The sequence below is a fragment of the Pipistrellus kuhlii genome, unplaced genomic scaffold (genome assembly GCF_014108245.1).
Source record: "Pipistrellus kuhlii isolate mPipKuh1 unplaced genomic scaffold, mPipKuh1.p scaffold_m20_p_138, whole genome shotgun sequence".
Taxonomy (NCBI): domain Eukaryota; kingdom Metazoa; phylum Chordata; class Mammalia; order Chiroptera; family Vespertilionidae; genus Pipistrellus; species Pipistrellus kuhlii.
Window position 1 is genome coordinate 116,256 of NW_023425447.1, and position 13,577 is coordinate 129,832.

Genomic DNA, 13,577 nt, shown 5'->3' on the forward strand with positions numbered 1-13,577 from the left:
TCCAGGATGTTTTCAATTTCTTCTTTAATCTCATTGATAACCCAATCATTGCTATTCAGCATGCTATTCAGCTTCCAAGTGTGTTTTTTTTTAATGTTTTTATTGTAGTTTATATCTAATATTATGCCATTGTGGTCTGAGAAAATGCTTAATAGGATTTCAATCTTTTTGAATTTGGGGAGACTTTTCTTGTGACCCAATATGTGGTCTATTTTTGAAAATGTCCCATGTACACTTGAGAAGAACGTATATTCCGTAGCTTTGGGGTGAAATGCTTTGAAGATATAAATTAAGTCCATCTAATCTAGTGTGTCATTTAGAATTGTTTCTTTGCTGATTTTTTGTCTAGAGCAGGGGTCTGCAACCTTTAAGACATAAAGAGCCACTTGGACCCATTTCTGAAGGAAAAAAAAACCTGGGAGCCGCAAAACCATTGCAACATTTAAAACAAATATAACACTGCATATATTGTTTCTTACCTTAATGCTATATACCAGATAATGCAGTTAGCTGTCAATCTGAAGAAAAGAAGGACTTTTTTACTTAACAATGTAAAATATATTTTTGCAAATTAATAACTAATTAAAATATTTAATTTACCTAGTTAATGGGATTTTTGCTCCTGAACCTCAGTGCACAGTGTCAGCACATCAGGGCTGTAAGACGTTACCTTCATTTTCACACAGGCTTGCAAGTTGTTGGAGCCACGGTAAAGCTTCAAAAGAGCCGCATGCGGCTCTGGAGCCGTAGGTTGCCGACACTTGTGATGTCAATGGTGTATTAAAGTCCCCTACTATGATTGTATTGTTGTTGATCTCTCCCTTGATATCTTCCAGGAGATTTTTTATATATTTGGGTGCTCCTGCATTGGGTGCATATATTTTTACCAGCATTATATCTTCTTGTTGAATTGCTCCCTTTAGCATTATGTAGTGGCCTTCCTTATCTCTTACTATGGTCTTTACTTTGAGGTCTATTTTATTACCAATAAGTATCACAATCCCAGATTTTTTCTCATTTCTGTTTGCCTGAAAAATCTTTTTCCATCCCTTCACTCTTAGTCTATGTGAGTCCTTTGCTCTGAGGTTAGTCTCTTGTAGACAGCCAATATATGGGTCATGCTTCCTTATCCGTTCAGCTATCCTATGTCTTTTGATTGGTGCATTTAATCCTTTTACGTTCAGTGTTATTATTGACAAGTACATGTTTGTTGTCATATTTTTCCTTAGTGTTTGTGTTTCTTCTTGCCTATATCTTTCTTCTTACTACTGCAGTCCCTTTAGCATTTTTTTTTTTTTTTTTTGCATTGATGGCTTGGTAGTGATGAACTCTCTTAGCCCTTTTTTTTCTGTGAAGCTCCTGAGTCCACCTTCAATTTTGAATGATAGCCTTGCTGGGTATAGTATTCTTAGATTCAAACCCTTGCTTTGCATCACTGTGTATATTTCATTCCATTACATTCTGGCCTGGTATGTTTCTGTTGAGAAATCATTTGATATTCTAATAGGAGATCACTTGTAGGTAACTTTCTGTCTCTGGCAGCCTTTAAGATTCTTACTTTTTCGTTGGTGTTTGCCAATTTAATTATGATGTATCTTGGTGTCGGTCTTTTGGGGTTCAATTTGTTTGAGACTCTATGCCCTTCTTGGACTTGCATGGTTTTTTTCTTGCCAATATCAGGAAATTTTTCTTTCATTATTTCTTCAAACAGGTTTTTTATTCCTTGCTACTCTTCCTCTCCTTCTGGCATTCCTATAAGCAAATATTGTTTGGTTTTGTCCCAAAACTCCCTTAGGCTCTCCTCTTGCTTTTTAAGTTTTCTTTCCAATTGATGCTGTGTTTTTGAGTGGTTTTTTTTTCCTACTTTGTCTTCTAATTCGCTGATGCAGTCTTCAGCCTCTTCTAGTCTACTGTTTAAGCCTTCCATTGTGTTCTTTATTGCAGCTATGTCGTTCTTCATCTCCTCTTGGTTCTTTTTCATGCTGGCAACATTCTCATTCAGCTCCTTATAATTATCATTGAGTTGTGTGTACTTGTCATCCATCCGTTTAAACATCCTTATAACCATTACTCTGAATTCTTTCTCTGATAAGCTGCTAACTTCAATTTCATTTAATCCCCTTTCTGATGATTCCACTTTTTCTTTCCTTTGGGGATTGCTTTCCCCCCCCATAATGTTTTAGTTGTAGATCTGCTTGCTTTTCTATCCAGGTTCCTTTGGGGATGGTGCTACTGGTGTAATATCTCAGTTTTCTTGGGGTTGGTAATCTAGTGTAGCTCCCTACTTGAGCTATTTGGGTTCTCTTAATGTGGGTCTGTAAGATTGAGAGGAACTACTGCAGTGTCTAAAAGTCAGCAGATATGGAGGGAAGTGTCCCAATTTTTGCTGTGTTGCACCCTTATTTGAAGTCAAGTGTGTCCAGGGGGGGCTCATATTGGCACCCAGGAACCACCTGTTGGGAGAACTCACAATGGCTCCCACTAGCGCCCTGTGTGTAGATGGGCTCAGGGTGCCTGCCTGCTGGAAATTTGCTCTGTGAAAGTGTGTTTTCAGGTGCAGAGCTCTGAGGGGTCCTGGCACTGAGGTTGAGCAGCGAGGGTGAATGGGGGCAGTTATTCAGGAAGAGGGGTTTCTGAATTTCTGCTGCAGGGCAGCATGTCCTTGTCTGTACATAATCACACCCAGCAGGAGCTCAAAGCAGCTCCACAGAGGACACTGTGGATATACTGGCTCAGCCTGCCTGCCATTTGAAAATGTGCACATCTGTGGTGGTGAGTTTGCTGGCACTGAGCTCTGATACACTTTGAGGGGCCCTGGTACTGATGTTACCCTGCTGTGGTGTCTGTGCAGGTGTTCAGGATGTGTGAGTTCAGAATTTCTACTGCCAGGGGCAGTGTGTCTCTGTTTGTCCAAGATCACATCCAGCCAATAGTCACAGTCTCTCCCACAAGCGCCCTGTGGATATATGGGCTTTGGAAGTGCACTTGCAAACTTTGGAAGTGCCTTCCCTTTGGGAGTGTGCATGCAAACTGGTGGTGCGTTTGCCTGCGTAGAGTTCTGACACGCTTTGAGCGGTCCTGACACTGAAGTTAAACAGCTAGGGTGTATGTGGGAAGTTATTCAGGAGAGAGGAGTTCAGAGTTTCTGCTCTGGGGCAGAACGTCCTTGTCTGTACAGAATCACACCCAGCAGAGGCTCAAAGCAGCTCCCCAGAGGGCCCTGTGGATATATGGGCTCAGGGAGCCTTCCCTTTTCTGTGACCATGAGTTTGCTGACTTTAGAAGTGTGCTCACAAACTTTGGACACGCCTGCCCTTTGGAAGTGCTCATGGAACTGGTGGTGCGTTTGCCTGCACAGAGCTCTGATGCACTCTGAGGGGCCCTGGCACTGACTTTGCACATTCGGGGTTTCCCTGGGCAGTTATTTAGGAAGAGGGAGTTCAGAATTTCTACTCCGGGGCTGCGCGCCCATGTCTGTGCAGAATCATACCCTCTGGGGCTCTCAGTGGCCCCCAAAGCTGTCTAGGTAGTGGAGTGCTTGGCTGCCTAAGAGGCTAGGAATGCGACAAATCCTGAGTTCTGGTGCTGGGGAGGGGGAGGTTGTACTTACTGTTATTAGGCTGCGCACCTTTGGAGATGGAGGTACCAGTGTCCAAGGGTCTGCAGCTGTGGTGCAAAGTCTTCTACCAGAGCAGCTACAGTGTCCTGCTTTGCTTCTGAGACCAGACTGGGTGGTGGCAAGGCTAGGATTCTAGTCTCAAGCAGTTCTGTTCTTCAAGATGGTGTGGTCTCAGTGCCGCTCATGTCCTCCCCGGAGTGTTTGCAGCAGCCAGGGGGTTTTGCCATCTAAGACTGCATTGGAAGCCCTCTGGAAGAACTGAAGGGTCTAAATGTCCCTATTTCACTCACACACACCCCCAGACACATCCACACACATCTCTATCTGAAAATGAAACAACAAATTAAAAATGTGCATGCTTTCAAAACCATTTTGTCTTACTTTGTTCTGACAGATGAAAACATAAACATAAAATATAGTAAGGTGGTTCTTCCATTTTTTTCAGCTACAGATTTCTTTGAGAATCTTAAGAATACTAGAGATCTTTTTCCCCCAAAAAATGAGCATACACACATACATACACACAGAGATATTTTTAGGCAACAGAGCATTCTTTACTCCTCCCAAAGTTCATGTATGAATCAAGAATTTAAAAACTACTGAATTAAGTAAATGTTTGAGTATACATGAGGATATATTGTATGTACATATTTTACATATGTAAATATTTAATGACCATTTAATAATTGTTAAATCTTATATGGTATAAAACTTCCTCCTCTACTTTGATATGAAATTGTCAGTGACAAAGTTCTAGAAAAGCAGTAAGCTAGTATTTTGAGTATTGAAGTGACAAATGCTCTTATAGTGTTCTGAAAACCACTACCATGTTTCCTCGAAAATAAGACATCCTCCAAAAATAAGACCTACTTACAGGTTTCCTTCTGAGTGAAATAAAAGGCATCCCCCCGAAAATAAGCACCCCCCCCCAGGCTAAACATGAGAGATTTGGTTCTGAAAGAAATGGAGTCACAAGAAATTCACCAGGAAATTCAGGAATTGGATTGTTATGATGATGTTCCAGAAGATGATGACATGATTGTCATTGAATAAATGAGTAAATTCTTGATACTGTAGGATTCACAGTTTGTTTGGTTTGTGTTGACAACGTACTATCGTACCTTATACAGGTAATAAATTTCCTTAATTTTCATTTAACAATAAATGTGTACTGTATTCTTCTTCATGGAAAAATAAGACATCCCCTGAAAATAAGACCTAGTGCATCTTTGGGAGCAAAATTAATATAAGACACTGTCTTATTTTCGGAGAAACAGGGTATTTATTTGAAGTTGTTTTATAACTTCTATGTCTTTACAGCAAAGTTGAATTCAATATGACAAATTGGCTTCGGAGGTAGTGTACACAATTTTCTGTGGAGCTTATATCTTGGGAGATAAGGTAATCAACCAGGGTGTTCACTCATTTATTATTCTAACAGTATGAAGTTGAGCAACATTCTTTTCACATCACTAGTCCCTTTCTCTGCCTGTTAGGGGACACAGTATTCCATCAAAGGCAGAAATGACACACTTTTGTAGTGGTTACCCTGAATGAGTGATTTTTATCATGAGTATATTTTACAGTTCAGATAATAGCTTCATTGAAATTACATTTAAAAATTACAGTAGACAATAACAGCTCACACTTCAAACAGAAAAATATCTGACAGTAACAGTTGCTACAGTATTTGCTAGCCTATGAATTTTACTATTCTAATTGGGGGGAGGGGTAACCAGGAAAAGATGACTAAAGAAACTTCAAATTTCAGGGTTTAAGCAAAGTTTTGATATGTGCCCAGGATATTGATAGAAAGAAGAGATTCATATGACAATCTCTCTGTTCAGTAAAAAGCATAGATTTCAATAAGTAAAGACATAGGAAAACTGTTTCCTTTTTTGTCCTTCAGCAACCTAACTCTGCGTCATTCCTAGAAGCTTACAGCTGGGCAATTATTTTAGTTTTAGATTATCCCCCAACTCATCCCAATTTTATTTATGAATTTAGGGGTGGAGATCACCCAAAAATAGTCAACTTCTCTCTCCAATTACAAAGATATTGACATTTTATTGCCCTTTGTCCACATTTCAGTTTTTTATGTCCTAACTAAAAAACACATAATTTATTTTTCCCTTTCTCCTCTGATCACTAGTTTTAATCCTAATCTCTGAAATATTGAATTTCTATAATTTAGAAGAGCTGTGGTGTCTTCATTTTCCAGGTTCTCAGACTGTTCTTCCTGAAATCTGGTATGTTGGCTTCACCTGCCTGCTTCCCTTTCTTTCTTTCATTCTTCCTGTGTCAATGTTAAGGCTCATGAATGTGGCTTATGTGGAAACTACCTTGGGTAGCTCTGGAAATCTCAGGGACCTTAAACAGGACCACAGTGGGAGATGGAGCCTTCTAAACAAAGACTTGGAAGAGAGGGAATTCAGCCTGACTGGGCTGCAGCAGATCAATCAAAAAGCACACCATCCCAAAGAAGCTTTCATACATGCTGTATATACTTTCAAGGACACGAGAACTGGCCTTGAATTCCTCACTAAATAAAAACTAGCAAACTTTAAAAAAGTAGAAAATATGAATAGTTTTAACATAGTGTTTCCACATAATTAGCTTTGGGTTGCTTCTTTATCCTCTCTGCTAATTTAAAATTTTAGCATCATTTTATTTCCAGAATTGTATAATATTTTAAGAATGTTCCTTTTCAACCGAAACCGGTTTGGCTCAGTGGATAGAGCATCGGCCTGCAGACTGAAAGGTCCCAGGTTCAATTCCGGTCAGGGGCATGTACATCGGTTGCGGGCACATCCCCAGTAGGGGGTGTGCAAGAGGCAGCTGGTCGATGTTTCTCTCTCATCGACATTTCTAGCTCTCTATCTCTCTCCCTTCCTCTCTGAAAGAAATCAATAAAATATATTTAAAAAAAAGAATGTTCCTTTTCAAAATGAATATGATGTTTTTCTTCAGGCATATTATTTCTGAGCTAGGTTTCACTTATATGTGAGAGACAGCAGAGACTGTAAAACTACATGGGCAAGATTTCATACAATATGTGCTTTGGGTAAACAAAGGGATAAGATAAATGGAATAAGCAAACCACATTTTATAGTCATGTCATCAAATAACAAACTCAACTATAAAACATTGGTTTTAGGACATCTGATTTTCACTGGCATCTAGATTCTCTATGAAAAAGTTTTATCTTTTTACTGATAATTATAACAAATCCTATCAAAATTATTTAGAATGAGTAACATTTTTAAATTTTTATTTCATTGTTTAAAGTATTACAAATAGTAATACATATATCTCCTTTTATTTCGCCATTGACCTTCCCCTAGATTCCCCTAACCCCCTGGCATATGCCCTCATCCCCCCGTCCCCACCCGCAGTGTATTGTGTCCATTGGTTTTGCTTATATGCATGTATACAAGTCCTTCGGTTGATCTCTTTCCCGCCCCTCACTAACACTCCCCAGACTTCCCCTTGTAATTTGACAGTCTGTTCAATGCTTCACTGCCTCTGTATCTATCTTTTTGTTCATCAGGTTATAATGTTCTTTATTTCCCATAAAGAAGTGAGATCATGTGGTATTTTTTTTTTCATTGCCTGGCTTATTTTACTTATCAGAATGAGTAACATTTTTAGTAGTAAACAGCATTTAAAATGCTGTTACTTATGCCATCTTTTTAATGACTTGTTATTATTCCCATCAACAACAAAAATAACCATCAACTCAGAGGCTGGAGCTCATGGGGTGGTAATGCTGGACAGATGATATTGCCATAAATTTATATAATTGCTACTACATAGAGGATGTTATGAAGAGTAATTACTTATTGTATCTTTTAAATGTTCTTAGAATTATTGATGACAGGTTAAAATAAATCAGCAAAACACCTATTGCAATTCTGTTTAGTGTAAGATTTCTATAAACTGTTTTCCTATATATACAACAATTTATAAATAAAACTAAAATACTTAACTAGTAAAATAATGATACCTCCTTGTGAGTTAATTAAAATTTTGTAATTGTACAATAAAGCTTCATGGTATTGTTTCAAGGAATCTTGGCTTTTTTTATGATATGTAACCAGGATATTGATAAAAAGTAAAAATTCATACGGTATAGCTTCAGGGAATCTTAGCAGAGGATCATTGGGCAGTTTGAACTCCATCTCAGAAAAATAGTCTTCCAATACATAAAATAAGATGCATAGGATTCCAAGAGGAATTCATTATATTAAAAAGAACAGCACATTTTTTAAAACCAAGTTTGTGATATAATAATACAGGTTTTCCTTATTAACACATTAAACAGTAGTAGAGCTAATTACTGTAGGCATTTGTAAGTAGTGAAGTGAATGAAATAAATCTCATAATATCAGTAACAAGGGTAATATGATGACTTGTGAATATCTGTCTTCTTTTGGTGACAGAGTCACAGCTACTGCTATTTTCCTGTGGCTTATTACCTACATTCAGAATTGAAAGAAATGCTACATTTCAGTTTGAGATGTAATACTTTTCTCAAGTAAATTCACAAACCATAGTTTAAGAAGCTCTGGTGTAGTAGAAAGAGGAAGGACTTGGGAGTTACAATACCCAACTCTGGTAATTTCATGTTATATGACCTTTAGAAAATTTTAAAATATGACTTTAAAATTATGAAGTTACAGAATTGCAGATAATTACATGTAAATATTAAAGATACTATATGTCATGAGTATATAGCAATAAGTCAATACATGGTATATTTCATTTTTTCACATAAACACATTATAGCAGAGCATTTGTAAAACAAAGATAAACATTCCACCATACTTTAGAAGAAACCCATAATTAATTTTGCTTTCTCTTCTTCCAACCTTTCCCCCCCCTAAGTTTAATTGATTTATTACATTGTTGAAATTAGTGTGTAAAATATTTGGTATCATATATTGTTTTACTTAATGATAATATGATAAAGTTTTTTGAGCTTTTCACAATAATTTCTAAAATACAAAGCAATTTATAAACTGTATCAGTAATGTATGAAAGTGGCATTTTAATTGTACATAGTGTGTTATCATATTAAAATGAAAATGAAAGAAACCAAGATGGCAGCATAGGTAAATACCTAAACTGCTGCCTCACACAACAATTTCAAAACTACAAGTAAAAGACAAAACATCTACCACCAAACCACAGGAAATCTGGCTGAGTGGAAGTTCTACAACTATAATAAAAGAGAAAAGAGCATTGAGACATGCACAAGCACTGAAAAGCTGAGGTATCAGACTGGTGATGGGTGACTGGGTGCACTGCTTTTTTCAAGTGGAAGGGAGACCAGCTCCCAATTACACTGAACTCCAGTTTATGGGGAGACACTGGGGACTCAAAATCCTACAGGGAGAACCTGGAGTGTCTGCCATTGGGTCAGAAAGTAAGGACAACTTTCTTGCAATGGTGTGCCAGCAATCATTTTACTGTTTACTGTGCTGGGGTGTGGGAAGTGGGAACATGGAAACTCAGAAATGCAGAGACGGTGGACTGGCATCAATCACTGTTTGCCATGCCCTAGCCTAGTGACACCCTGAGACCCTGACCCCCACAATCTATAAACCCACCCAAGCTCCACCTAGCAGCTTTTGCATATAAATGGCCTACACCAAGAGTGACCGCCTCAGGTAACTGGGAGGCCAACCCTCGGGGACATATAGGACACCTAGCACACAAAGTTACCCTACCAACTCAGGGAAGCAGTGAAAATGCGGTGACAAAGAAACAGATCACAAATGAAAAAAATGGAGGAAAACAAACAACTGGATATAGAGTTCAAAACCACGGTTATAAGGTTTTGCAAGAATTTCCTAGAAAAGGCTGATAAATTTAGCCAGACCCTCAAGGATATGAAAAAGGACCAACTAGAATTTAAACATACACTGACTGAAGTTAAAAAAAAATATTATACAGAAACCCAACAGCACACTAGAGGAACATAAGACTCAAGTCAAAGAATTGAAATACAAAGAAGCAAAAAAAAAAAAAAAAAAAAAAAAAAAGTCAACTGGAAAAAAGAAAGGAAAAAAGAATCCAAAAAGTTGAAGATAGTGTAAGAAGTCTCTGGGACAACTTCAAGCATACCAATATCAGAATTATGGGGGTGGCAGAAGAAGAGAGAGAGCAAGATACTGAAAACCTATTTGAAGAAATAATGACCAAAAACTTCCCCCACCTGGTGAAAGAAATAGACTTACAAGTCCAGGAAGCACAGAGAACCCTAAACAAAAGAAAACGAAAGAGGACCACACCAAGACAAATCATAATTAAAATGGCAAAAGCAAAAGACAAAGAGATAATATTAAAAGCAGAAAGAGAAAAACATTTAATTACCTACAAGGGAGCACCCATACGATTGTTAGCTGATTTCTCAACAGATACTATGCAGGCCAGACAGGAGTGGCAAGAAATATTCAAATTGATGAATAGCAAGAACCTACAACCAAGATTATTCTACCCAGCAAAGTTATCAATTAGAATTGAAGGTCAGATAAAGAGCTTCACAGATAAGAAAAAGCTAACGGAGTTCATCACCACCAAACCAGTTTATGTGAAATGCTGAAAGGTATTCTTTAAGAAGAGGAAGAAGAATAAAAATGTAAAGATAATAATTATGAACAACAAATACATGTCTATTAACAAGTGAATCTAAAAATCAAGTGAATTAAAAATATGAGGTATAGAATAAACTGGTGGATATAATAGAATCAGGGACATAGAAAGGGAGTGGACTGACAATTCTCAGGGGGTAAGGGGTTTGGGGATGTGGGAAGAGACTGGACAATAATAGTACACCTATGAATGAGGACAGTGAGGTAGAGTTAAGGACAGAGGGTGTTTGTGAGAACTGGGTGGAAGGGAGCTATGGGGTCGGGGGCAAAGGAGAAACAATTGTAATAATCTGAACAATAAAGATTTATTAAATTAAAAAAAATGAAAATGATTGTTTTCACACAATCTACAGAATAGTGCAGAATTCTAACTAGCAAATTCCTTTTACTAAAAATTTTGTCAAAACAAAAGTCAGAATGATAATATTGAGCTAAAAAATGTAGATACTGAGGTCATGACCTATCACAACCTGATGACTATGACCAAAACGAAATCGAGAGGAAAATTCATTGATCTGAGTTTTTAATTGGAAAGATGGAATTATTCTTGTTAAGATTTTTTAAAACTCTTGAAAACAACAAATTAAAGGAAAAGAACACTAGAAATTCAAAGCATAGGTAGAAAATAATGAATTGGAAAGCAAAAGAGAAAAACAAAAATAATTAATAAACAAAACCAAAATCCAGTTTTTTTAATGCATGAACAACATAGACAAAATGCTGGTGTGTATGACCAAAATGGAAAAGAATTAGGAATTTAAAGGGGCATATAAACAATTATATGGAAATTTTAAAATATCATAGAACTATATTGTTAGAGATTTACCTCAAACATTTGAAAAATCTATATAAACTAAATGTTTCTGGGGGCATATATTTACCTCCAAAAATTAATTCAAGAGGAGATGGTAAACCTGAAAAAAAAATATTCATAGAAGAGATGGAAAAGGTTGTTAAATATTTTTCTGTGGTCATCAATTCAACTGTCGGTTAAGAGTAATAGGTGATGACCAAGTAATATTTATTCAGACATACATATTGTTTGACATTACTGTCTTAGGAACTGCTAAATTAAAGAAGTCTCCCCATTTTGGGCCAAACCATATTTAACTTTGAATTACAATAAAGTGGAAATTTTAATATTCTGTGCAATTATCTGTAATGTTCATATAATATTCAGGTATTACCTGACAATTTTCATTCTATGACTGTGAGAAATTTGTCAAAAGGGGCCTAGACTCCAGAACCTTATAACTAAGACTCAGTAAGCTAGAAATGGTCTGCCAAAAAACTAAAGGGCTGTTCTGACTTTTTAAATAGGCTTTCTAGAGCTTGACAACCTCTGATGAAATTTAACCCTAAGGTGATATAGTATTAACCTAGATAAAATCCAAAGTGACTTTCTTTTTCTACATTTGGGAAATTAAGGGTCAGGCTGAAACCTGAACAGATTAGGGAGTCATGAATAAAACTATGTTAACAGAATTCCTAACAATGGAGCTTTAAACAGAAGACTTACATAAGTTAGTATTTTTTCTTCAGTGCATACACACAAATATCAGAAAAGATATTTTATGTTTAGCACTGAATATTAGATAAATTGGCTTAGGAAGGCCTCTCAGAGAAAATTACTTTTAAGTGAAGTTCTGAATGAAGTGAGGGCACTGGAAGATATATATAGTGAGTATTACAGATAGAATTAACCAAATTTTAAAGGCCTTAAGTATTAATAAATTGTACCCTGCATCCTAACAAAATCATAAGGAAGCCACTATGGTGGAAATAACCAAGAAGAGTAAATAAGGTATGGTATCAGAGAGGCAAAGGAAGGCAAATCCTGTAGGGCATTTTTCTCAAAGGATACACTTTAGCTTTTACTCTGAGTCAAATAGAAAGCAACTGAGTTATCATGAAAAGAGGCATACATAATCTGACATGAATATCCTATATAACAAAAGGATAATATTCAAATTGACACTAACAGCAGAATGATCAGAACAACTCCTAGACCAGTCACTATGAGGCACACTGACCACCTCTTGGTCCCTTCCCCTGACCATGAAGCACTGATCACCTGATGGCGAATAGGGAACCAGGGTAGGTGGTGGCAGGGGGGGGGGGGCGGCGGGCCAGCTTTAGGCAGCTGGGGAAGATAGCTCGGATCACAGGTCAGGCCTAGAGACTGTACTCACACATGAATTTCATGCGCCAGGCCTGTAGTACATCATAAGAAGCAAATTTAAAAGATCTCAGCAGTATAGGAAAGCTTTCATAATTAAATCAGCATAAAGGCAAGGCCATTTACTATCCTTTTATTACTGAACACACTGTTTTAGAGATTCTGACCCATGCAATACATTTTTTAATATTAATATTTTTTTACTTTTTAAAAATTAAATATTTATTGTTAAGATTATTCCTCCCCCCCCATAGCTCCTTTTTTATCTGATTCCCAACCCACCATCTCCCCTTATGCACCCTCAGCCTACTCTCCTCATCCATAGGTGTATTATTTTTGTTCAGTCCCTTCCTGCACCCCCACACCCTTTCCCCCTTCTATGTCCCTGATTCTATTATATTCACCAGTTTATTCTGTACCTCATATTTTTAATTCACCTGATTTTTAGATGCACTTGTTGATAGATATGTATTTATTTTTCGTAATTTTTATCTTTACATTTTTATTCTTCTTCCTCTTCTTAAAGAATACCTTTCAGCATTTCATATAATACTGGTCTTGTATTGATGAACTCCTTTAGCTTTTTCTTATCTGTGAAGCTCTTTATCTGACCTTCAATTCTGAATGATAACTTTTCTGGGTAGAGTAATCTTGGTCGTAGGTTCTTGCTATTTATCAATTTGAATATTTCTTGCCACTTCTGTCTGGCCTGCATAGTTTCTGTTGAGATATCAGCTGACAGTCGTATCGGTGCTACCTTGTAGATAATTAACTGTTTTTCTCTTGCTGCTTTTAATATTCTATTTTTCTTTTGCTCTTGGCATTTTAATTATTATGTGTCTTGGTGTGGTTCTCTTTGGATTCTTTTTGTTTGAGGTTCTCTGTGCTTCCTGAACTTGTAAGTCTATTTCTTTCACCAGGTAAGGGACGTTTTCTGTCATTATTTCTTCAAATAGGTTTTCAGTATCCTGCTCTCTCTCTTCTTCTGGCACCCCCATTATTCTGATGTTGGTACACTTGAAGTTGTCCCAGAGGCTTCTTACACTATCTTCAACTTTTTTTTCTTTTTTCTTTCCAGTTGAGTGTTTTTTTCTTCTTTGAATTTCAAAATATTTGACTTGAT

General features: G+C 37.0%; 1 protein-coding gene across 1 annotated transcript in view; it reads right to left on the minus strand.

Moving 5' to 3' along the window:
* Positions 1–5,942: 5,942 nt before the first annotated feature.
* The window catches only part of LANCL3 (LanC like 3), a 36,279-nt gene continuing 28,644 nt past the window's right edge, over positions 5,943–13,577 (minus strand). Inside the window, 1 exon segment of the mRNA XM_036436493.2 lies at positions 5,943–6,172. Coding sequence (XP_036292386.1) covers positions 6,023–6,172 — 150 coding nt within the window. The 3' untranslated portion in view covers positions 5,943–6,022.